At 44.7% G+C, this 24,706-nt stretch overlaps 1 protein-coding gene across 6 annotated transcripts in view; it reads left to right on the top strand.

Annotated features, from left to right (window-relative positions):
- DENND2B (DENN domain containing 2B) overlaps positions 1-24,706 on the top strand; it is a 170,568-nt gene that overhangs the window by 127,603 nt on the left and 18,259 nt on the right. For all 6 annotated transcript variants that reach the window (XM_048485076.1, XM_048485075.1, XM_048485073.1 and 3 more), the window contains 5 exons: positions 3,471-3,580; positions 4,355-4,424; positions 9,160-9,237; positions 13,304-13,444; positions 14,372-14,520. In XM_048485076.1, the coding sequence (XP_048341033.1) occupies positions 3,471-3,580; positions 4,355-4,424; positions 9,160-9,237; positions 13,304-13,444; positions 14,372-14,520 (548 nt within the window). The remainder of the gene's footprint in view (positions 1-3,470; positions 3,581-4,354; positions 4,425-9,159; positions 9,238-13,303; positions 13,445-14,371; positions 14,521-24,706) is intronic.

Raw genomic sequence — 24,706 nt, 5'->3', positions numbered from 1 at the left:
AAAACTACAGTAACAGGAGCCTGGGCTTGGCAGTAGCCTTCCCCCAGGAGCCTTACTCCCTTTAAATCCTCTGCCCCAATCCACACTGAAAGAACAGAGGCTCCCTTTAAACAACGTGGAAAGTGTTCTTTCAGTGTGGATTAGGGCAGAGGATTTAAAGGGAGCAAGCCCCATTGAAGTCTATGGGGGGAAAAACCATTATTTTTCCCCACAATACCCTGTTTCCCCGATTTATAAGACATCCCCTAAAAATAAGACATAGTAATGGTTTTGCTGAAGTGTGAAATATAAGGCATCCCCCGAAAGTAAGACATAGCAACGTTTTTGTTTGGAAGCATGCCCGACGAACAGATCACAGAAAAATAAGACATCCCCTGAAAATAAGACATAGCACATCTTTGGGAGCAAAAATTAATATAAGACACTGTCTTATATTTGGGTAAATACGGTAGAACTTGTTGAAGAGCCTAGGAGATTATCTGCTCTGAACTGGCTCCATTGCAGCCAATGGGGAATTTCTGTAGGTTGCACACTTTCACTTTTCAAGGTAGAGGCACCAAACTTTCTTTGTATCTTCAGGAGATTCTCTTGATGATACCACTCAGGTTCCATGAACTATCTTTGGTGGATGGTAGGAGATGGGCCCTAACTTTCTGGGGGTCCATAAATTGAACCCCCTGAACCAAGCTTTACCAAACTTGGGTACTCTTGCCAGGAGTATCTCCTGCAGCCACCCTGAAAGTTTGGTGCCTGTACCTTGAAAAATGTGCACCTTGCTTACATACCCAGAAATTCCCCATTGGCTGCAATGGAGCCAGTTCAGAACAGAGAATCTGTGGAAAATTTGGGGGCCTATCAGGGGTGCATTTTTAAGCTAGCAGCACCGAAGATTCAGGGTAACTTCAGGAGACGCTTCTGAAGATAGCCCCCCCCCAGGTTTTGTGAAGTTTGGTTCAGAGGGTCAAAAGTTATGGACTCTCAAAGGGGTAGCCCCCATCTCCTATTAGCTCCCATTGGAAACAATGGGGGGTGGGGCACCCCCTTGGGGGTCCATAACTTTGGGCCCTCTGAACCAAACCTCATGAAACCAGGATGCTATCTTCAGGAGATTATCCTGAAGGTACCCTGAAATTGTGGTGCTGCTAGCTTAAAAATGCGCCCCCTTCAGGCCAAAAAACAAAAAACCCACTTAAAATGCCAAAAAATGCTAACAGACCTGAATTTTTCAGTATACCTGAATGAATTCGGGTATACCAAATCAGGGATTTGGCTGATTCGGCTATACCAATAATTTTACAGCCGAATCAAGCCAAATCCAAAATTTCCTGCATTTTTTTGGTATTGCTCAAGCTTAGTTACTCCTCTGTACATTTTCATATGATTGGATTTTGCACATGGTCGAAATGAGTTTATGTTAGAAATCATTAAAAAGCGTAAGTGAAGAGGCAGCTGGGATTGCTGCTGATTATTGGGTTGTCACTGAAAATGACAATTGTTTGTTGAATTGAAGTGGTTTACATCATTCTCCTTTCCCCAATTTTAGATTAGATTGACAGTATGTGAGTGGCCCAAGGTCACCCAGCAAGCTTCCACAGCAGAGTAATGATTTGAACACATATCTCCCAGCTCCTAGTTTGAGGCCATTTTTGCATGGCACAATTTCACCGGGGTTGAGCTGGGATCATTTCTACCTGGGCTATTTTATCCTGGTTTCTGCATATGCATCTGCTTCTGCCCACGAGCAGAGTTAGCAGTGCTCCAGTTTGCTCCACATGACCTGGACTTCTGTATTTGCTTCGGAAGTATTTCTGAGCATGCCCAGTGTCCTGTGTTCTGATTGGCTGTTGTTTTTGAGTGGCAGCTTGAATGGACATCAGGAAGGGAGATCAGCCAGCTGGTTGGGAACAGTACACTTGGTCTGCCCCTGATTGGTGTTTTTGTGTATGTGCTGTGGGAATGGAAGACACTCATCTGTGTTTTTAATGGTTTAAAATAAGATTTTGCTGGCAGAGGGAGAAAACTAGTGAATAGGTCTGCTAATTGATTTCAAATAAATCAATTTACTGAGGAAAATAGATCAAGTGAATGTTCTGATTGGCTGTTGCTTTTGAGTGGCAGCTGCAAGCACCTGTGAGCTTGCCTGGTATCCTGCATTCTGATTGGCTGCTGTTTTTGAGTGGCAGCTTGAATGAACGTCAGGTGGGAAGATCAGCCGACTGGGCAGGAAAAATAAACTGGTCCTGCTCCTGATTGGTTTTTGCATGGCACAGGCACAAGCTGCATCACACCAGGATTTTTAAAAAGAACCTCCAAACTGGCGATTTTTGAAAATCCCGGGCTAAGGTAAATATCGCCGGGGAACACTGGGGCAGACCCTGTGCAGCTTCGGGAGCCGTGCGGAATTCCCGACTGCACAGGGATATTTTCCATGCTCAGCTCACCTTGGGATATTTGACCATGTGAAAATGGCCTAACATTACTTCTACACCATGGTGACTTTCCTAACCAGTACATCACACTGGATGTACTGGCAAGCTATTATCCTGGTTCTTCATCCATTTTCTCGCTATTCTCCTCCCACTGCATCCCCTAATGCTTCCAGATTTGCTGCTCATGAGGGACAATGGACTCCCAAGAATAGCATGGGGGGGGGGGGTGCTGAATGTCAGCAGCTGGAGGGGGGAATTGGCAAAAGCTGCCTCTCATCAGTGGAATCTAACCCAACAACTGGTGTCATGCTTCGTTTTATCCTGAAAACTTGTCATTTCCTGGATTTCCTATTGATATGTACAATGCTCAACTACATACTCTCAGGACAAAGATTGTCAGGCTCATGGCTATTAGTCTAAATAAAATAGCACTTTGTGTTCTATTGTGTATTTTGTACCTTCTATTTTTGGAACTACTGTGACTTTGTGTATTTCAAAATATACATGTTTGCCTATCTATCTATCTATCTATCTATCTATCTATCTATCTATCTATCTATCTATCTATCTATCTATCTATCTATCTATCTATCTATCTATCTATCTATCTATCTATCTATCTATCTATCTATCTATCTATCTATCTATCTATCTATCTATCTATCTATCTACCTATCTACCTATCTACCTATCTACCTATCTACCTATCTACCTACCTACCTACCTACCTACCTAATCTAATCTATCTAATCTATCTAATCTATCTAATCTATCTAATTTCAAAATATACAAAATTCAAAATATACAAAATTATTGTCCACACCAACTATGATTTTCGGGACTTTCTCCTTTTAGTTAATTGCCCAGTGCAAAGCAAACAAGTTTTTTTAACACTGCTTAAAGTGAGTTCCTCTGATGTACGTCTGAGAGTCAGGTTGGCCATCTACAGCCTACCATCTGTTGGGCATATCATGTATTTTGGCAATGGCCCTTATTTAGAGCTAAAAAAGAATCAGCTCACATTGATCTCTTCAAACACAGCTAGAGAGGCCCACGAAACAAGTCCGCGAAGCAGAAGAAAGGCTCAAGGCCATCCCCCAGTTTTGTTTTCCAGATGCCAAGGACTGGAATCCAGTGGCTGACTACAACAGGTAAACCATCCTGAAAGCAATGACATAAGTGGACTGCTTGTATTACAACATTGCCATAAGGCTCGGCCATACGCAGGTGTGACTGAAATGTTTAATCAGAATCCCACAGTTAGTTTTTGGTCATTTTCACCACTGCTGGACCTGTCTGTTATCCCTCCATGGAGCTAGTAGCAGCCTCTTGAAGCAATTTAGGTCAAGGAAATAATTCAGAAGTGAAGGGTTAATACTCCCTTCTCCAGCAGTGCCTTCTCCATCAATCTGGCTCTTTAGACATCTGCTATGAGGCTCTAAAATACAAACAGAGGCGATTCTGATCCTGCATCCCCTCCTTCATGTCTAGTTTGCCGCTGATGCCTTCTGAAGTGGTGCTGTCTTAGAAAGATATACTATGCAATAAATCTTAATGTTTAGTTTGGCTGATACCCTACTGCTTACACTGTCTTCCTAGTAAGCAGTATAAGTGGGGTCCTTTGTTCTATAGTTGCAAGGCAAAGGAATGGGAAGAAATTAATTAATTTCTAAAGAGGATATACTAGTACTGCTTTGCCCTGACTTCTCATTTTGAGTAATCTTTGACACATGCATAGAATTAGGAAAAATTCTTTATTTAATGTCAGAGCTACACCAGGGTTGTGGGACAAAACCACAAGTTTGTTTGTCTGGAACATGACTCCAGACCTGTCAAACATTTTGATGAATTGAAAGGAAAGCGAAGTGAATCTTAACACCAGCTGGGAAGGCCTGTATTCAAATCTGAAATAATCTTTGTTACAGTGAGACCTTTTCTTTCATGCTGACTGGAGAAGATGGCAGCAGACGGTTTGGATACTGCCGAAGATTACTAGTAAGCACTCCCACTTTTTTTTCACAGTTCCCATTCTAGTATGCTAACAAAGTAAGACAAGTGCTGTTCTAACTTGTGAATGTGTGTGCTTTCTCCATGGAAGAGTCACTTAAAAAAAATCTTAGCAAATCAAAATTAGTCAGTTTTGACATTCAAGTGGGAGCTGGGCATACCTGAGTTTAACTGTATACTTTTTTGCTGGCTAGGGAAGAAACTTAGGGTTTTTTCCCCCCATCACCCCCACCCCCACCCTGCCATTTTCAAATATATATTCTGCTCTTGCCTCTTTCTCTGCTTGGTCTGTGCAACCTTCACTTACTTGGATGCTTCGAGAGACAACAGCATGCCAGAAGTTAAATAGGAAGCACCACATTAAAAGGCTACCTGGTATCAGAATGGTAAAGAACTACAGATAGTGGTTGTGTACAATGTTTTCCTCATGGTGATTCTAGTCATAATTCTGGGCGAGAAACTAGCCGTAGAAGAAACATCACCTTTGATACTCTGTAGTGGATGTCTGGCATATTCCCCAGTCAATGTGCTTGTAACCTGAAAAAACACTGACAAAGGAAACGGTGATTCTCAGAATATCATATACGAAAAAGCTTGTTGGTCTCTAAGGAGCTGCTGCTCTTCAATCTAGCTGAAAAAACGCTATGACTGCTAAAGAATGGCTGAATGTATCCAAGACTTAACGCTTTCTACTTATATACTGTCACAGATGCAGTGGCATATCAGCCTAGGGACAAGGTGGGGTGTCAAATGTCCCCTGGCACCCCCTTGTGGGGGGCGCCAAAATTGCAGGTTCGTTTGTGTGTGTTTTGAATTTTTTAGTGTTTTTTCAGTGTTTTGCCTGCAGGGGGCGCTGCTTTTTTGGCTAGCAGCACCAACATTTCGGGATTTTTCAGCAGACTATCCTGATGATACTACCCAAGTTTGGTGAGGTTTGGTTCACGGGGTCCAAAGTTATACGGTCCCAAAGGGGGTGCCCCCATACCCTATTGTTTCCAATGGGAGTTAATAGGAGATGGGGGCTACACCTTTGAGGGTCCATAACTTTGGATCCCCTGAACCAAACTTCACCAAACCTGGGTGGTATCATCAGGAGATACCCTGAAATACCTTGGGTGGTATCATCAGGAGATACCCTAAAAATACCCTGAAATTTTGGTGCTGCTAGCTTAACAATTGCACCTCTGACAGCAGGCACCCCCCAAATTTTTCCAGATTCTCCTTTTAAATCCACCCTCTTCAGCATGGGTTTAAAGGGAGAATCTGAGGTCCCCAGTTTAAACATTGAAAGTGATGCTGTTTCAGGGTGGGGGAGAATCCACCCCAAAACAGCATCACTTTCAATGTTGTTTTAACTGAGGACCCCAGACTCTCTCTTTAAGGTGGATTTAAAAGAAGAACCTAGGCTCCCTAGTTTAAACACCATTGAAAGTGATGGTGTTTGGGGGTGGATTCCACTGGAGGTGTTTTGTGAGAGATGATGCTGACATTTGTTTGGTAAATGTTTTGCTGGGGGTGATTTGTGAGAGATTTACATGCTTAATACCCACTTGCACTGGCTTGGAGCTGTTTCTCAGGCTAACACCGTACCTCAGAGGGTTGGTGTGAGGTCAAAATTAGGAAAGATAGTTGGTGGGGAGAGAGCCATGTATGTTTTGCTGGGGCTGGGGGGTGATTTGTGAGATATGATGCTGACAAATCACCCCCACCCCCCAGCAAAACATATATGGCTCTCTCCCCACCAACTCTCTTTCCTAATTACCAAATTATGTAGTGTGGTGAGAACCGCAAAGGATTGTGAAGAGCTCCAAGCGGACCTTTATACATTAGGTGAGTGGACTAAGAAATGGCAAATGCAGTTCAATGTAGCAAAATGTAAAGTGATGCACATAGGGCCAAAAAAATCCAAATTTCACATACACGCTACAGGGGTCAGTGCTATCAGTCACAGACCAGGAAAGGGATTGGGGTGTCTTATAGTTCCCTGGGAATGTCAACTCAATGCAAGCAAGCAAGCCTTTATTGGCATAGACAGCAGTAAAACAATAATAAAAACAGATTAAAAAGCATATACAACATAGGATAATCAACTCAATGCATGGCAGCTGTGAAAAAGGCAAACTCTATTCTGGGGATTATAAGGAAATTATTCCTAATTTTTTATTTTATATAAAAAAATAAAACTGCAAAGATTGTCGTGCCCTTATATAAAGCAGTGGTGCGACTGCTCTGTGTTCAGCTCTGGTTGCCACATTTCAAAAAGGATATTAAAGAAATATAAAAAGTTCATAGAAGGGCAACGAGGGTGATTGAGGGACTGGAGCGCCGTACTTATGTTGTAAGCCACCTTGAATTCTGTAAGGAAGAAACACAGCTGTGAAGGTTCTAAGGAGCAGGCAGAGGAAGAAAAGTCTGAATCTAAAGTGTTACTCTTTCACAGAGCCTGAATGTATGAGTGACAAGCCATGAATGGGTGAAGTGAAGGAGTCAGAATATATCTAAAAAAATTTCAAACTTGAATGATTCTAGGGACTGGCTGAGAAATAGTAATAGTATTAAAGTCTACAGTGTCATGAACTCTGATAGGCTTGACTTTGTTGTATGTGTATCTGTTTTGTTTTCAGAATAACAGGTTTGGAAAGGAATTGAAAGGTCAGTTAGTTCAGCCCCTTGCAGCAGCAGAGTTGAGAGAAAGAAAGCAGCTCCATCTTTGAGAAGCTTTCCAGCTCTGAATTTCTCATTTGTTATTAGTGTGCAAGCTTGAAAGCAGCCACTGCAGTCAGTAAGGGGAATAATTTGAACAAAAGACCACGAAGCAAGAGAATTTTGGGCACCGAAGATGCTCACTGTTTTGTTGAACTCAATGACACTGTGGCCTTTAATATTTTTTTTAAAAACCAGGAATAATATTTCACAAGGCCAGAGCCTTTGACTAAACTGTGAGCAGTTATTGTTCCTGCTATTATATATGACCCAGGAATGCAGTGTTTTTACTGGCACGCAGCAAGACAGCTCTTAGCTGGTAGCTGTCCAGGACTCCTGGCATGGCTTCAACATTCCTGCAGATTTGACACAATGATTTTAACCAAAATCCCACATGTTAGATATAATCACTTGATGGTTTTAGAAGGCGTTTTTATACCTAATATGGACAAAGAAGGATTCTACTTTTTCAGAAATGTGATGTCGGCTGAGCAGCAGGTCTTTATGTAGAAACAGCCTCATCTGTGTCCACTTAACTGCACTGTTTCTTCATGATTTTTACTGTAGCAGCACACGCACCTGCTGACCTTCACAGCCATTCTCAGATTAAAACATGAATCCACTATTTCCTTTGTGCTGAGTGCAAACTGCTGAACACTCTGATTACTGATAAATATATTAGGAATGGTTAAGAAAAACAGATTTACTCAAACAGGTCAAGCAAACAAAAATTAAACACCTTTTTGGAATTAATAATCAATGGAGAATCATCTCTTATTTCATACTGACTAGTTTGCCATTTCAACCCTGATTTTGTTCTTGATGTTTAGTATGCTACAGAGTTTGGGTGCAAAAGAAAAAGCACAAACTAAATGCTGTAAATGTGTCTACACTAATTGTGTATGCCTGTGAGTGAGGCTTCTAGGAAGTAGTAGATCTTTGGGGGCAGGGGTCTTGAGCCCCAAGCACCCCTTCTGGGGGTGCATTTAGCACCCCATTCCTCCAGCTGTGTCCCAATCAGAAACCTCCCTTTTGGGAGACCAGCTGAAGGCCAGCAAGCAGAGCTCACCCCATTTGCAATCTCTATGAGGAGATTGTGATTGGGGCCAGCCAGGCTTGCCCCACCCCCATCTCCACATAGAGATCAGGTATGCCACACCCAATCTCCTTGTGGAGATAGCAGCAACAAGGGCCTGCTTAAGCCCAACTGAGGCTAGGCATGGACCTAACTCTGAGCGGCAGTCTGCAATTTAAAGTTAGATCCAAGCTGAGCTCAGACTAAAACTTGCTGCTCGTGATCCCTCTCGCTTGATACTGTTGGCTTCACCCCCAAACTCTAACTGACCAGAGGTGGAGTTTGGGGCGGAGCCAACAGTATCAAGATAGAAGCTCCAGAGCAGCCAACTTCAGCCTCAGCATGCCTGGGGTTGGGCTGGATGTAGCTCTAAGCTCTAGATAGGCTCGAATGGACCCCTGTTGCTCCCCCCTCCATGTGGATGGGGGGCAGGATGAGCCTGGGGAGGCAGTGCTTGGGTTTTCCCTGGGTGTCATTTTAGGTAGATATGCCCCTGCTCCTTAGATCAGTTCTGCCAAGTGTGTAGCTCAGTTTCCTTCTCCTGGGTATGGACCTTGCACTTGGTCTCAGAAAGAAAGTGGACTGAGCTTGCAAAGTGATTTGGAAAAGGGTGTGATAGCATCTGTTGAGTTGAAATGAACTACTGTTTTACCTTCATTCACAACATCAGTGAGTCGTTTCAGGGGCTTCACCTGTAGTGTGCCTAGGGGAAAAGATGTGAGCTTCAAATGCTGTGTGAAATGTTCCTTTATTGAAATGATGCTTTAGAGTGTCTCCATTTCACAGAGATAGCCAAAATCAATACGCATTCCTGACACATTTAGATCCTTCCTTAAGTACCAGTAACTAGTTTGACGAAGAAAGGAAAGATTCTTATTTAGAACACAAATCAAGCATAACATTACAATGCATTTCAAACCTTTCTTTTTTTCTCATTATTGTCAGCCAAGTGGAAAAGGTCCACGTCTACCTGAAGTATATTGTGTCATCAGCCGCCTGGGTTGCTTTGACTTATTTTCAAAGGTAAGGTTATTTTTTAAAGCCTATTTCTGCATTTGTTACTCTCAGAATTTGTTACACTTAATGAATCAAGAGGATAAATTCTTCATTTGGTGAGTAATAACAGTAATTGTTAATTACTGTATTGGACAATTCATCTCTGTTATTGGCTTTATTAAAGAATTCTTTATTACTTGTGTCTGAAGCAAACCTTGAGTTTAAAAACATCTGTGGTGTGTGGGTATTGGCTGCATTTCTGCTTTTCCTCTATTGTGTTTTAAAACCATTTTGGCTGAGCTGTAAATCTTGGCACACATATGGGCCAGAGTAACTCCAACCCACTTTCTGTTTATTGAGACATATAGGGAATGGGGTGAGCATTTGGATATGCTGAACTGAAAAAAGGTTTTAAAAAGCTATTTTGGATTTTTCAGTTGAAAAAGAGGCATCATTTTAGTGGAGCCAAAAAGGCAAAGCCAAAAAAGCCATTTTTTTCAGTTATTTTCCAGTCTTCTTCTGGTCTATTACCTTTGTGGGGCTCTGGGGGGAGGGTTGAGATAATGTCACCACATTTTCAGCACAGTTACAGATGACCTTTCCTACAAGAACGCACAAGTTTAATAAAGATTGGGTCTGGGGTCCAATTTTATGGGCCCCCAAAGAGGGTGCCCCCATCCATAAATGGACCCCCTGATCCAACGTTCACCAAAGTTAGAGGTTTTTCTAAGGAGAGGCACCAGCAGTTCTGCTGCAAATTTGGTGCCTCTAACTTAAAATTAGCACCCCCTCCCAGAGCCACAGAAAGTTTTCTTATTAACAAACAGAAGTTGTTCCCTTTACTTTTTAAAGGGAATGGCCCCATGTTATCCTATGGTAAACCTTTCCAGGGCTCTGGAGGGGCTGTTTTTCAAGTCTCTGGACTAGAATTGAGCTGAGACAAATTTTCCTACTATTCTCACAATGGTAGGAAAAATGTTCACCAACATTGCACTCTCTAGGAATCCTTTGTGGGGCTGTGGGGTGTGTGCCGTTTTACGAGGTAGAGGTACTGAATTTTCAGTATCGCTGCAGGTGCCTCTCCTTATGAAAACCACTGAGTTTGGTTAAGTTTGGGTCAGGGGATCAATTTTAGAGGAATCCAGTATTCCTCCATTTGGGGTTACATAGCCTTATCTTCACCAAATGTGAGGGGTCGTGTAAGGAGACGCACTTACAGCTCTGCCGAAAATTTGGTGCATCTACCTCAAAAAGTCCCAGAAAGATTTGGCATAGGGTAACATTGGGCCATTTCCTTGAAAAGTTGATGGGAATGACTCCTGTGTTAAGAAAACTTCCCAGGAGTTTGGAGAGGGGGCTATTTATTAAGGGCGATCAAAATTAAGGCAAATTTGCAATGCAGCTGCTGTGCCTCTCCTTATAAGAACCCTCAAATTTGGTGAAAATTGGGAATCCAATTTATGGGCCCCCGTAATTTTACTCCATTGTTTCTAATGGAGGATGGATGGGGGCGCCGTCTTTGGGGTTAATTGTTTTTCACTGCTTTAATGTTCTGCCTGCCAGAATCCCCTGAAGAATGACTGTGCAGCCCAAGCAACCAGTAAATCAGTATAAAGTGAAGAATGTATTTGTAACAGTTATCTAAATTGTAAGGGGAAATTGATAGGCTGTGCTCATGAGTAGAACACATTATTTGCATATATGAATTCTTAGGTTCAAGCTGTGGCATCTGTATCAGGGATGAGAAGGGTCTCCATCTGAGACCTTGAAGAACTGTGGCCAGCCAGAGTAGATGATATTGGACAAGAGAGGACCCATGAGATGATTTCATTGTTGTCATTTAGGCAGACTCTTTATGCCTGGTTGAATTCTGCCTAAAAGCATGATTTTGCTTTATCTTTCTGTGACTCTGCTCCTGTTTTAATATTTTGGCATTTTCTGTTTGCTGCTTTTGCACTGATTGATGATCTTGTGTTTATAGAATTTTGTTGCTGTTATGCAGAAGTGGAGTGCAAATGTTTTAAATAAATAAATAGCAAATGGGTCCAAATAAGCAAATGCTTACTCAGGCTAATTAAAGCTTGGACATTTTGACAGATTCCTGGTAAACTGGTCCTTTGTCTGACATTGTTCTCCTTGTATAATACCCAGGGATTCTCCAATATAAGGAAGCAGTCACACTATTATTTGCTTCCTGGAAGGGAATTTGAACTATCTGTACTGTTTCTGCCTGTGCCTAGCAGACCATATGTTCTATGTCTCCTTTGGATAACTTCTTCAGTGCCTAGGCTGATTGAATGGAATTTGCAAGGGAGGATTTTCTTGGTCATTTTCTTTTGAGATCTATCATTGTATCACTGTAGACAGGAAACAAATAATATGTTACACATGTATCAGCAACATCAAGTTTAGAGGTTCTTGATTAAAATTGCATCTTTACTGTGAATACACTGCAGAGTCTTGGGCATGCCCCCACTTTCCCATTACATAGGGAGGTTGTGTGGATAAACAAGATAAATACTCTAAAAGAACTTTTGCAGACTAAGGCCATTTATGCACGCACTACTTACCCCATGACTGAGAAGCAGTCAATTCTCTAACTGGGTTAAGCAGGGAAACATTGAAACAGATAATAATATTCAATCAAATATAAAATAAGTTTACTCTAGGCATTGTGTTTCTAAACCCAGTTGCAAGTAGTTACTGACTTATGGTGACCCTGAAGGTTACCAAATGGAAAACTTAGATTTGAATTTGGCCAGTTGTGTATATCTTAGACGAATGAAATGGCCAAATTAAAATATATTGGGAAGATTGCTTGAGGGACAAGTGGTGAAACTCCAATTGGTTTAAATTCATTACTAAATTCATTCTGATTCAGAATTCAGCCCACATTAACCACATTATTACAAAGCTGCCAAACACTAGCTGAGCAGTGATGTGATAAATGACTTGTGTTGCAGGTTGAGTTCACTTTAAGACAGCAGATCATCACTTGTTTCACTTTGTCTAGATCTGTTCAGTTCATATTCAATCAATTTATTTATACTGCCCTAGGCCAGAATAAAAAAAATACATCTACATAACATCACAACATACAAGGAACAATAATTACAAAATGTTATACTGTTAAAATGACAATATTAAGATAAAACCTCGCCAATTAAATATCAACATATTGTTTTATCAAAAAACTGCATTTTTTACATACAAGTACACAGAATTTCATGACAACTTGTGTAATATTGGGGTCTCTGTCTTCAAGCAAGACTTTTATATGGAAGGAATCCATGGATGTGTGAACCCCATTAACAAAGGATAAATTAGAGAGTTCCTTTCCTCTTTGTAAAATTTGCAGTAAAGAAGGATGTGTGCAATAGATTCCATATCCCCTAAATTTCAGGTGCAACTTCTTAACTCACATGGGATTTTATAAAACTTCCCAAATAATACAGCCAAAGGAAAGGCTTCAAAGAAGGCTCTGGAGAAAGCCCAACGACATTTCATTGAAGTGATAACAGATAAATAAGGAGCTGCACATATGCCTTACCAGGATTTCAGAGTTTGTATAAGAGAGGTATTAGTGCATTATCTGACTGCAATTCGATGTCATTTAGCTGCTGACAAATGAGGGCCATTGCTTTCTGTTTACCAAGGTCCAATAAAAACATAGGATCAATTGATCGTGTCAATACAATTATTTGATCGTGGTAATTTTTTTAAAAAATAATGTTTTTGCATCTCCAGAGTTCTAGTTTCAAAAAGGCTATTAGTATTTATGAAAGGGTCAGTACTTAGGGTCTTTAAAAAAAGATCTGTCCATCACTATTGTCAGTGAGAAAGCCTAGTCCTTTCTTTGTTTAGATGGAAAATTAGGGGCAGATCTTCCAAAAGAAGAACTATTAGTTGGGTCTGTTTCTTACCTAGATGCACCATTTCTGGAGTTATCTAAAATTATCTCCAATTGGTTTAAATTCATTACATTTAGAATTGCTTGTTTGCTAACAAATCTCAGGGGCAATATAGTATATAAATGTTGGGTTCTGATACTATATTGTTTTGTTTTGTCTTGCATTTGATTGTGGTTATTCAGATATTGGATGAAGTTGAAAGGAGGAGGGGAATATCAGCTGCCCTGGTTTATCCATTTATGAGAAGTCTGATGGAGTCTCCCTTTCCTGCACCTGGAAAGACAATCAGAGTCAAGACATTCCTGCCTGGAGCTGGAAATGAGGTTAAGAAAAACTTTAAACTGTACAGTAAAACCCTGACAAACACCCTCTCTGAAACAGTAAAATAGTGAGGAACAAAGTAGATCATAGAGAGTTATAATAGTTCTGGGTATATCAGCTCTTTTGAGATTTTTTAAAATTTCCAGTTGTAATCTGTTTCATTAGGCTACTTGGGGTAGGAGGTACTGGAAATCTAATGTATATTTATTTAGCAACTTGCTATGTACTTCAAGGCCTCTTGTTGTTATCTGTAAAAAAATATCACAAGGTTAGCAAACCAGCAATCTGTCTCAAGGTGTTTTCCTATATGATTAATTTGACACTTGTTAAGTCAGGAGGCTACAAATCATCACATGCAACAGTGGAATTAGCAGTTTTCAACACTTAGTGACAGTTCTTAAAGATCTATATTCTGTAATATAGTTTTGCCTATATTGGGTCATTAGAAAACTACATGATTTTGCCTCATGTGTATCTTATAGATGAGTATAATTTCCGTTTTATCACACAGAAACCAGGCTAGACAAGAAAGAGATAATACCTGGCTTAGTAATTTACATGAGCTAACTCTGCTCAGCATAAAGCTTCAAAAGCTAATTCAGCTTCAAAATAAATAATAAATAAATAAATAATAAACAAATAACAAAGCTTCAAAAGTTAATATCCACACCAGCTTTAGAGTGCATGTGCCAAATAGACATATACTCCTGTATGTGCACATTACTAGTCTCAATGTTTGAACATGAACATGAACACATTGCAGAAAGTACTGTGTGAAGTGGCTCTGAAGAATATGATGCTGAGCAGGTGCTCTGAGAAATATTTAAATGTCTTCTAATGTGACATTTATAACCAAGCCACATTTAGACTGATGTCCACAATACAATTGGCTAGTTAGAGCATAACTCAAGTTTACCAAATGCATTCAGGTAATAGAACTTCGACGACCAATGGACTCTCGTCTGGAGCATGTGGACTTTGAGTGCCTTTTCAGGTGTTTGAGTGTACGACAAATCATCAGAATCTTTGCTTCCCTCCTGGTGGAACGACGAGTGATCTTCATAGCAGATAAACTCAGGTAAATCTCATAACAACTTAATGCATGAAATATCAATGTATGGCTATGTTATTTCACGGTATTGAAAAGCTCAGTGAGATGGTGGCAATGATTATAAAGGCAGCATTTAACCTTTGTGAGGCTCCCCCTCTGTAGACTTACCCTCGACCACTTTGCTGTGTGATGTGCATGGGGCCCCCAGGCCTAAAAAAAAAAAGAATAGGAGGGGTAGGCTTGCCAGCCTCCATGCGGTAGCTGGAGATCTCCCAGAATTTACAACTAAGCTCCAGGTGACAGATATCAGTTTCCCTTGAGAAAATGGCTGTTTTGGGGGTAGACTCTTTGACATTATATCCTCTGGACTCCCTATCCTCCTTAAACACTGCCCTCTAGGTGTTTACCAGGGCAGTCTCCAGGTGATTACCAACCTGAAGCTGTCAATCCTAGGAGGGGTGTGTGTGCCCCACCTTGTTTCTTTTCTGTTCCTCAAGTCAACAGCTCTCTTTCTCCCTCCCTCCTTTGTCTTTGAGAGTCCTGGCTTTTCCCTATGTGTACTTGGCCTTGTCTCCTGCCCTCCTACTGAGTTTCTGGATGGATTCTCCTCTCCAGTTGCGCCCCTCTTACATCATTGGCTATGTCAGGGCCTTGCCTGGGGTAGGTGCCTGCTTTTCCTTGGCTCTCCCAAGACCAGGCCTCTTGCCCCAGCTTGTTGCTGGCTGACTGGCCCTTGTGCAGGCCTCTTTGGCTGTGGAGGATATTCTTTTCTCTAGGCTGCTCCATTGTTGGGCCCCAGCCAGTTGTGATGTCAAATAAGGGCCCTGTGTGTTGACTTTTCTGCTTTCCCCCAACCCACCTGTGGAGCTCTGATCTAATGCTACTTCCTGGGTCCATTTTGTTGCCCAGGTGGCTGCCACTTTTCCCAATGTGGCAGTGGAAGGTTTGGTTCTAAGTCTACCAGTATATCGGGAAAACTTTTCATGATGTCCTCTTTTTGTAATGCCTCTAGTCCAGGGGTAGGGAACCTGCGGCTCTCCAGATGTTCAGGAACTACAATTCCCATCAGCCCCTACCAGCATGGCCAATTGGCCATGCTGACAGAGGCTGATGGGAATTGTAGTTCCTGAACATCTGGAGAGCCGCAGGTTCCCTACCCCTGCTCTAGTCATCCTGTCCGAGATACGTGGGTATTAGGAATTTCTCTCCTTAACTGACCCTAGACAAATCTGAAAGAGACTCTGACAATTCTGTTGTGGGGCTTCTGTTAAACAATACAGATGTCATGCTCTTGGAAAAAGTAGCAACATTTCTTTTACAAGCGACCAAACTTTCTATGTAATATCTAATGCCAGATACAGCTTCTCTGTCTGTGTTTTGATCATATTCTTGCCTTGTACATTACAAATGTCTGGTAACATTCTCAATCTTATTTTATATGCCTAATAAAGGTTGTTGTTGTAGACCTCTAGTCATCAGACCACCTCTTGATTTTTGCTACTGGAAATACATTTGTTAGGCTTTTTATCAACAACTTCTGTTGTATCTTTATTAATTTAAAAGGTTCTAGTTACATGTTGTACTATATTTGATAGGGGTGTGCACTCAATTTTTAAAAATTCTATACTGTAATTTCAGGAAGGACAGAATGATCATTTTAATTAAACATTGGGAGTGCACAGTTGTTGATAAAGCTGTTGCCAAAAATTTTGCTATGTCTGTAGTTCTTTTAGTGCAGCAATCATTCAAAAGCAGACGTATCTTGTCTTGGTCAGAAGTGGCAAGACATGAATTAATATGAGGTTCAGTGTAGAGACTCCTGAGTTCTGTGTAGCGAGAACAATGCAGGAGTATATGAGCAGTTGTTTCCACTTGGTTGGGTGAACATTGACAAGTTCATGCTTGTAACAGGGCCTGAAGGAATCTGCCATGGAGAACTGCAGAGGGGAGAACATTTAGACGAGCTTGCGTAAAGAAGCGTCTCAGTAATGGGATGAGAGATTTTTGAAGTAGGCTGGAAGGGATTCATCAGGTGGAAGAAGTCCATAGCTCAACGATGAGCAAGGCCTGTTAATTTCAGATAGCAGTTTTTGTCTTTCCAAATCAAGTACTCTTTGTTTTAAGGTGCGAAAGGTACTGATCTCATCTGAGTTGAAAAAAAATTCCACAGAGAAACCTAAGGTTGTGATATAATTTTTAATTTGCTGGTTCCATCTGGAGCAGTATGAATCTGCGAGCATGTGCTATGTTAACTTGCCTGGCCTTGCATTGTGATGAGGTTCACCCAAAATTTCAAGGCTGATATCCAGACTCTCATAGTCATAAGATTTAAACCCATTTCTAAGCATAGGCTGACATTTGCAACACAGTTGGGTAGTCTGAGAAGGTTGCGAAAAAACTTGGACTGAATTCTTTCTAGGTCTTTAATTGGGCCACCTACCCATATTGGGGCCCCATCTTTGGAATTAATTTGGATTTAAAGATTTTAACTGCAGAAGGTATGTACTGACCTTCTTTGGTGAAAAAGAAGCGTTTAATAGTGGCAGTATTGCATTTTGCAAGGGTGGTAATGTGGCTGAGTTAAGGTGACCATTTCAGATTGAAATGAAATATCACCCCCAGGTAGCGGAAAGATGGCACTTGTTCTAATGTGTTCCCATTGATTTTCCATGAAGCAGGTCACCAAGATTTGGCAAACACCACAATCTTGGATTTGGTATAGTTTATCTCCAGAGCATTGCATTTACAATAATAAAAAAATGCCTGGAGACTGCAGGTGAGGCTGATTTTTGTCCGCGAAAGCAAAACTGCATCATCTGCATATAGTAACGCAGGGATCTTCTGTAAGTTCAAGGTGGGATTGTGGCCTTCTATTTTCAAAAGATGGGGTATCTGGTCACTAATGATCAAATTAAACAGAAGAGGAGCCAATATGCAGCCTTGTTTAACACCTCTGTTGGAGGGGATATCAGATGTTAAACAACCTGCGAGGTTGCAGGGAACTCTGCAGTTTGTGTTGGAATACAATCTACGAATGATTATGCGTAGAGGGGGATCAAAGTTGGGTCAGATGTTGGCCCATTATTTCCTGTGGCAGAGGGAATAGCAGGTTAAAAAAGTGAGGAAAATGCGGGTCTTCCAGAACAGCTGTTTTATCATCAAATCATGCCAAAACCTTGACAGACCAAGTCCTCCTAATTTTACTGCCCTGCTGAAGGAAGTCCCCCACCAGCTATCTTTCTTCCCATATGGTGAAAAATTATTTCTAAAGTAATTATTTAACTAAATGAAGCCCCCCCAAAACACCGATGAACAATAGTTAAAATAAGAACAGTATATTGATGACAAGAAAGCAATTTCCCCTTCCCCAACCCCCAAAAACACAAGTACATCTCCTTCACAACTAACCCCTCACCAAGGGAAAAGCCAGTTTATCAATAATCAAAACAAAGTACAAAGTGGACTCTGCTACTGTCTTTGGCTCAAAATTTGCAATGGAAAATCCATATATCCAATTCTGTCACTGATGAGTTATTCCCAGAAATACATTATCTTCATAAGGTGGGGTTTTTTTTGGGGGGGGGGGTGTAGTCGTGCCGCGAGGTCAGCGTAAGAACGAGACGAGACGCGGTGATTTCATCTGGTGGAGAGCGCCAGCAACGGGAGCGCGGGTGTCCGTGTTCCAAGCGACTCTCTCGTATGCTGGTTCCTGGCACCTTTTATTATGATTCTAGCGGGGGCGTGTAGAAGGGCGGAACGGGGGAAGATCCGGGAGAGCGGGGGACTGAGAGATCATCATGTGATGCATGATCTCACCTGGCTGCTACGTGCGGAGAGGAGCATCGGCGTCTGGGCCTAATCCTCACCTGGGGGCAAGGCCATTGTCCCTTTGTCCGGGACACCCGGTGGTTGTGAGCCAGGTAGTTCATGACCTGTGACTCATCGGGGATGAGGGGTGGGGGAGCGGTGCGACCAGAAGGCCGCAGGAGCGCCGGTGTGCCGGCGCTCTACTTACGGTGCTGCTGGGTCAGCAGTGCATCCCTACATCTCCTCCCCTTTTTTTTCATTTAGAAGGGAGGCGAAAATGTTAGAGGCGATTTAGGGGGCACTTCGTCCTCCTCCGCCCGTTTAGCCAAGCTGGCGAGTTGCTTGATGCAACATTAGGACTTAGTTTGCGATGTAAAGGGAAAGTCAAGGGGTTTCTTACACATGTTACAGGCAATATTAGATATACATTGAATGAAACAAAGATCCGACAATGAGGCACACAATCAAGCCAATGCAGATTGTACACATATCTCAACATCCCCGGTAGCCAGCTCCAGAGGGGCTGACCACCAGTGGGGTAGAACGTCATACTTCAGATTAGATACAACATCTTGCAGTTCCACGCGACTTCTTCATATGAATCAAATGGGAATTATCAGAAAGATTATTAAAACAACACATATTATGTACATTCTCACAACCTTGGTGATGCAATAACAACAAATAATCAATAGCTGCACGATTATCTAAAAGTCGCTGACGAAAATCTCTGCCAGTTCGGAGGCCAGAGCATCCAGAGCAATGGAGGTAGAGTTGATGGACTTCAAGAAGCGGCACAGGCCAGCCGGCCAATGGTCTTAAGCGTTGTAAGAAGCGAGTCCGGGGACTCCCACTAGGAAGTCGCGAGGGAGGCGAACTCCGCTTCGAGAGGGCAACCGCATCGCCCGCAAGAGGGTCGAGGGGCAGAGTGAGCGCGGCGAAGGGTGCCCGGCTCCTGGGGTGGAGCCTGGAGGCAGGACGATGGTGAGGCGACTAAGGCAACAGAGAGTCCCGGCAGAGAGCCGAGCAGGGATGTAGTTGAAAGTTCTCTCCCGCAAGTCCAGAACCAACCCGCCGGAGCAAGATGTTCTCCCGTGACACGGGGAATGTCCTCTGTCAGCGCTGCAGTTCCAGTTGGCGAACCGGTGAATGGGCCCGGTCGGTTCTCGCCTTGTCGCTACCGGGAGATGCGGCGCGAGGTGTTGGACTTAGATTAACGACAGTCTTGGTGACAAGGAGAGCGCCGGCCGGGAGGGTTTGGACTCCATCGGTCCCCAGTCAAGCGCTCATAGAGTACTTGATGGATGAAGCATTCATAAGCAAGCTTTAAGCCAGACTCCATGGGAAGTCTCCAGGGCTTTGCAAACGGGAGCAGGCAGGAGCTTAGCAGGCTCCCCGACTTGTGGGTACTGGCCCAGGCAGAAGGATCAAACGCTGGCAGCGCAGCAAATTGCTCCAAGATGTTGGTCTGGTCAAATCTCGCTGGTGGCCGACTGCCACCGGCAGGAGGCAAGTGGCAGAGCAGGCAAAGGATGGTGGCCGCCGAAGTTGGCAGTGATGATTGCAAAGAGGGCAGCACAGAGGTTCTCGGGCGCCTCGGGGTTTTGCTACAGCAGCTCTTGGAGCTTGGCTGGCTGTTGCTTTGACATCTCCCCCCCAGGTCATCCGGATCTGGTGGACCCGCCTAAGGCCGGGTGGCGGCGTTCGGGTCGAGGTCAGCTACGGATCCTCCAGAGAGATTCGTTCCATCTCCGGATGGGGCTCCATTTTCCTGGCGCCATTCCATGGGCTGGCCTGTCATGGCGAATGGATCCAATCGAGATCTGTAGGAAGAGGGACTGAAACACACCCCTTCCCCAGGTTATAGGAGGGGGCCGGTCCCTGCCGGGTTTGGAGAGCCGATGGCGAGGTCAAAAATCAAGTTTGTTAAATCAGGTTTGTTAGTTTAGTGTTTGATATAGATCATTAGGCTTATTTTGCAGCTCATGTGAAAGGGTTGCTTTTAATGCAGTCTACTGGGGCCCGCCCACCTCTTTCTTTAAATTGTCGATTGTGGAAGGGCAGAGGGTAGGCGATCCTGATGGAAGCTGGCTTCAGGGCGTCATCAGGGTGCTGCCGGTGGGTCCGATCCTCGAGGAAGGAGGGGCAAGCGGACCCTGGGGAATTGTGGGTATGCATGCTTAATTTGCAACACAAAAGAGGGCTTGGATGCTTTGGGTGATGGATGCATCCGGGAGACAAAGTAATCAGTAGCGATTAGGGTAAATTTCACACACAAAAGGGAGGGGTTCTTTCTTTGGCGGGGAAAATGTATCCCTTTACCGTGACCTTGGTGGTTAACGCTGAGAGGCTGGAATGGTGCTGAATTTGTAATCGGATTATCTTGGGGAATTGCAGCCTCACGAAACCGCTCCTATAAGCGGCTTGATAGCTGCTTCGGCCTTACACAGCCGCCAGGCTTGGCAACTACAACCCACACAGGTTTGTGTGTGAATTTGCGCGACAGCATCCCTTTGACTAGAGGTTTCCGTTTGGCCTTGCCAAAACCACTTCCTACGGTTTCGCCTGGTTTATGGTAGCCTACCAGCCAAACAGGTTTGTCCAGAGGCATGGTAGCCTCAGCACTAAACTGGGGCCTGTCCTGGCAGTGGACGCCCGACCAATCCATAGCGCTAGTCAGCCAATTGGCCCTCCCCCCCAAGGCTGGGTTGGAAAGATAGAGGGAAAAGAAAAGAGAGAGAGGGGGTAGTTTCCCTACTTGGAAGTTCGAGAATGAGTTGGGAAGGCACAATTAGGATGTATGATCTGTGTGATGGGTTTATCCATCCCAGACTAGGGTCGTTTTGACCTGGCTCATGAGGTCCCTTCCCAGAGATTGACATGGGATGTCCAGAGCGATAAGCGGATCAGACTGCCGCTCGAGCCCTGGGCTGTGGACCGAGCGGGCGATGCTCGCCTCATGGGTTTGTCTTCCCCACTCCCCAGATACGCGGACAGGTCTCGTTGGCCACTGGTCAGGCTGCCACTCGGCTGCTCTGATGACGGTCACATCAGCTACTGTGTCCACCCAGGCCCTTGAACAGACACCCCTCCACAGTGAGCTCCAGATACGGGCTGGAGCTTCCGATGGGTGCTTCCACGCACGGTAGTATTGGATGCTCTGATGGCTGCCGGGCTCGTGGCCTTGTGCGGCCGGGCAGCTGGCAGCGATGGGGCAGGAGGATCAGCTGGCACAAGAGCTGGTCCCATGGGCAACTCCCCTGGGCGGATGTTTGTCCAGACTTGGAGATGGATGCGCCCCTGGCGCGTGGAGTCAATGACCTCCGGGGATGATGAACAACCCCTGCTCAGCGGGCGGAGGCCTTTGGCAGCACCAGCCCAATAGTCCTGGTGGTGGGATAGCCTGTTGGGTTGGGGCCACGAGGACCTCGTGGGGAACTTAAAGGAGATTGGCTGGGTGCACATGAGCCGCAGGATGCCACGAGAGGGGGGGTGGTTTGGGTGTGGGTCTTGGTGTTTGGGCCTGCTCTAGTACTATTCCCCTTGGTCCCTGGGCTGGGGAGATGCCCAGTGCGAAGCCTGACGGGCAGTCGCTTCCAGTGGAAACCTTTCTGGCACAGGGGGCATCGGTTCTTGGCGGCCTCGGGCCTCTTGGGGAGGATCCTCCCTCCATCGGGGTTGCAGGCCCCCCGCCGGCTGCCTACACTCCCTCCTCGAAGTGTCCTGACCTGCCGCAATTAAAGCAATCACCTTTGGGGCTGTCCTCTGGCGGTGGAGAGAGTGCTGCGGCAAGGAGAAGCTAGCTTGGTGGGCAGAGGATCCGATGTCCTGGCAAGCCTTAAGCATGTCAGCCAGTTCGGATCTTTGCCTAGGGCCCATGATTGCTCTACGGCACTCCAGTGGAGGCGTTCTCTTTGGCGCAGGGCGATGAGGAGCCCGTTTGGAGCCTCCTCGCTATCTACCTGCCTCTTTAAGGGCCTCCTGGAGCCTGTTCACAAAGTCGGGCGCGAGGGCTCTTGGGGTTTTGGCGGATAGTGGAGAAACTTTGGGTAGGTTGGCCAAGCATTAGGGACCTTTGATGAACGCCTTTGTAGTAGCTTATCTCAGAGTATTTTAACGTAGCGGGTGACTGGCAGGACAATCTGATCGTTAGTTGGCAAAGGCATCGAAGCCGTAGTTGCGCTGGGCGGTGTGGCCGCCGAAGTGCTCCCTAGCTGCATACACACTGCCATGAACTTCGCTTTCCCAGATCACAAATTGTGCAGGGCTCAAAAGCATGCACGAAGGTGGTCTTTCCAGTCATCCGGGAACCACTAGGTGATTCCTTGCGACTGCTTCTAGCATGCCTCTCACATAGGGGCTGGTGACCTTACGTCCTGCATCGGCTTATGGAGGTCGGTGAGGATATTATAGCTCAACGGGAGCGGTACCTCGACAACCCGCCGAACAATACCATCCTCCCCTCGGTATCCGTGGAAATTGAGCGGGCATAAAGCGCAGAATATATCGGTATCGCCTTCCGCCAGGGTTTCCTTTTTTTCGCGAGGTCGGTTAATAATACGCCTGTTTATGAAACCCGCCATTACGCATGCCGACGAGGTGCTATGGCTTCAGAAAATGAAGGCGGAGCAGGTAAAGGCCGAGCCGCCAGGGAGAATTTTGAAGGAGGCAGGGAGCATTGGGCAGAAGGAGGACAGGCGTCCAATTTAGAGGTGATAGAGAAAATTCCGGGTGAAATTGAAGTTGAAAGATCGAAAGAGGGCTGACCTACAGCAAGGGAGCCATAGGTCTACAGGCTGATGGCGACATAACATTGTTCCACGCCAGTAGCAGCGCATTAACGCGCTGCTGGCAGGCTCTGCAGCGAAGAGCGCTCGATGTTTTCCTTCCAATCCTTAAGATTCAATGTCCCCCTCCGGGTACCATGGACATTGAGCTTCCAATCTCCTCGACCAATGGCGCAGCCCCTCTTTACGGGACCCTGCTGCTTAACGCGAAGCTCGTTAACGGCTTTGTCATAAGCTCGGCGAAGCTCCCCATACTCACCGGTAAGTTCCGCCGACGAGAGTGTCCTAGGACTCGAAGTCCCTGGATGCGCCGGATCCATGATGATAATTTAAATGGTGGTCCCTGGATACTTTATCCAGCGGACTTCGTTCGGCCGCCCTTTCCTGGTATTTAATGCGGTTGGTGGGTGAGGTTCGAGGATTCCGGTTTGACGCACCAGCTTAGTCGCGAGGTCAGCTGCGTAAGAACGACGACGCTGCGGATTTCATCTGGTGGAGAGCCAGCAACGGGAGCCGGGTGTCCGTGTTCCGTTTAATCTCTCAGATGCTGGTTCCTGGCACCTTTTATTATGATTCTACGGGGCGTAGAAGGGCGAACGGGAATTCGGAGGCGGGGACTGAGAGATCATCATGTGATGCATGATCTCACCTGGCTGCTACGTGCGGAGAGGAGCATCGGCGTCTGGGCCTAATCCTCACCTGGGGCAAGGCCATTGTCCCTTTGTCCGGGACACCGGTGGTTGTGGGAGCCAGGTAGTTCATGACCTGTGACTCATCGAGGGGATGAGGGTGGGTAGAGCCAGCGACCAGAAGGCAGCGAGATACCGTGTGCCGCGCTCTACTCTGATGCTGCTGGGTCAGCAGTGCATCCCTACAGGGGGGGTGTCACACCATTGATGGAAGTCTATGGGATGTCACCTTTAATAGCTTATTTAGCCCCATGAAAAAGCTTCCCCTGGAGGAACAATAATTAGAGAATTCAGAGCCAATTTTGCTATATTTCAAAGTCCACAATTCTCACCAAGCATCATAGCATAGTTGATTTTGTTAAATCCTTCATGCCCAATACCCAACAAGATAAATTCTTAAACATGACTCATGCCTTTTCAACACGAGGTTTATATTGGCTTGCTTTCATGGGAAGAAAATACTTGGTAGAAGGACTAAGGAGCTAAGAGTTATTCTTTACATTGTAATCATAGCTTTGTAGAAGGGGGATTGTTGATAATTAGCTGATGTGATGTGGAAAGTATGTACTTCCTTCTTGCTTTATGCCCCCTGTTCCAGCTTTATCATCCAAACCTTGTTTGTGTTCTGCAGTTTGTCACAAAGCTCTTTCTTTGCAATCAACTCAGCATGCAAATTAAATTGTAACTTTTTGATTTATGGTTTTAGGTTTGCACAGAGCCATTCATAGGAGCAGCAGTGGCATAGCGGTTAAGAGCAGGTGTACTCTAATCTGGAGGAACCGGGTTTGATTTTTCACTCTGCCGCCTGAGCTGTTGAGGCTTATCTGGGGAATTCAGATTAGCCTGTACACTCCAACACACACCAGCTGGGTGGCCTTGGGCTAGTCACAGTTCTTCTGAGCTCTCTCAGCCCCACCTACCTCACAGGGT

This window comes from Sphaerodactylus townsendi, linkage group LG02 (assembly GCF_021028975.2).
Source record: "Sphaerodactylus townsendi isolate TG3544 linkage group LG02, MPM_Stown_v2.3, whole genome shotgun sequence".
NCBI lineage: Eukaryota > Metazoa > Chordata > Lepidosauria > Squamata > Sphaerodactylidae > Sphaerodactylus > Sphaerodactylus townsendi.
Note: the sequence above shows the minus strand (reverse complement) of the source record. Positions and strands in the feature narration are given on the sequence as shown.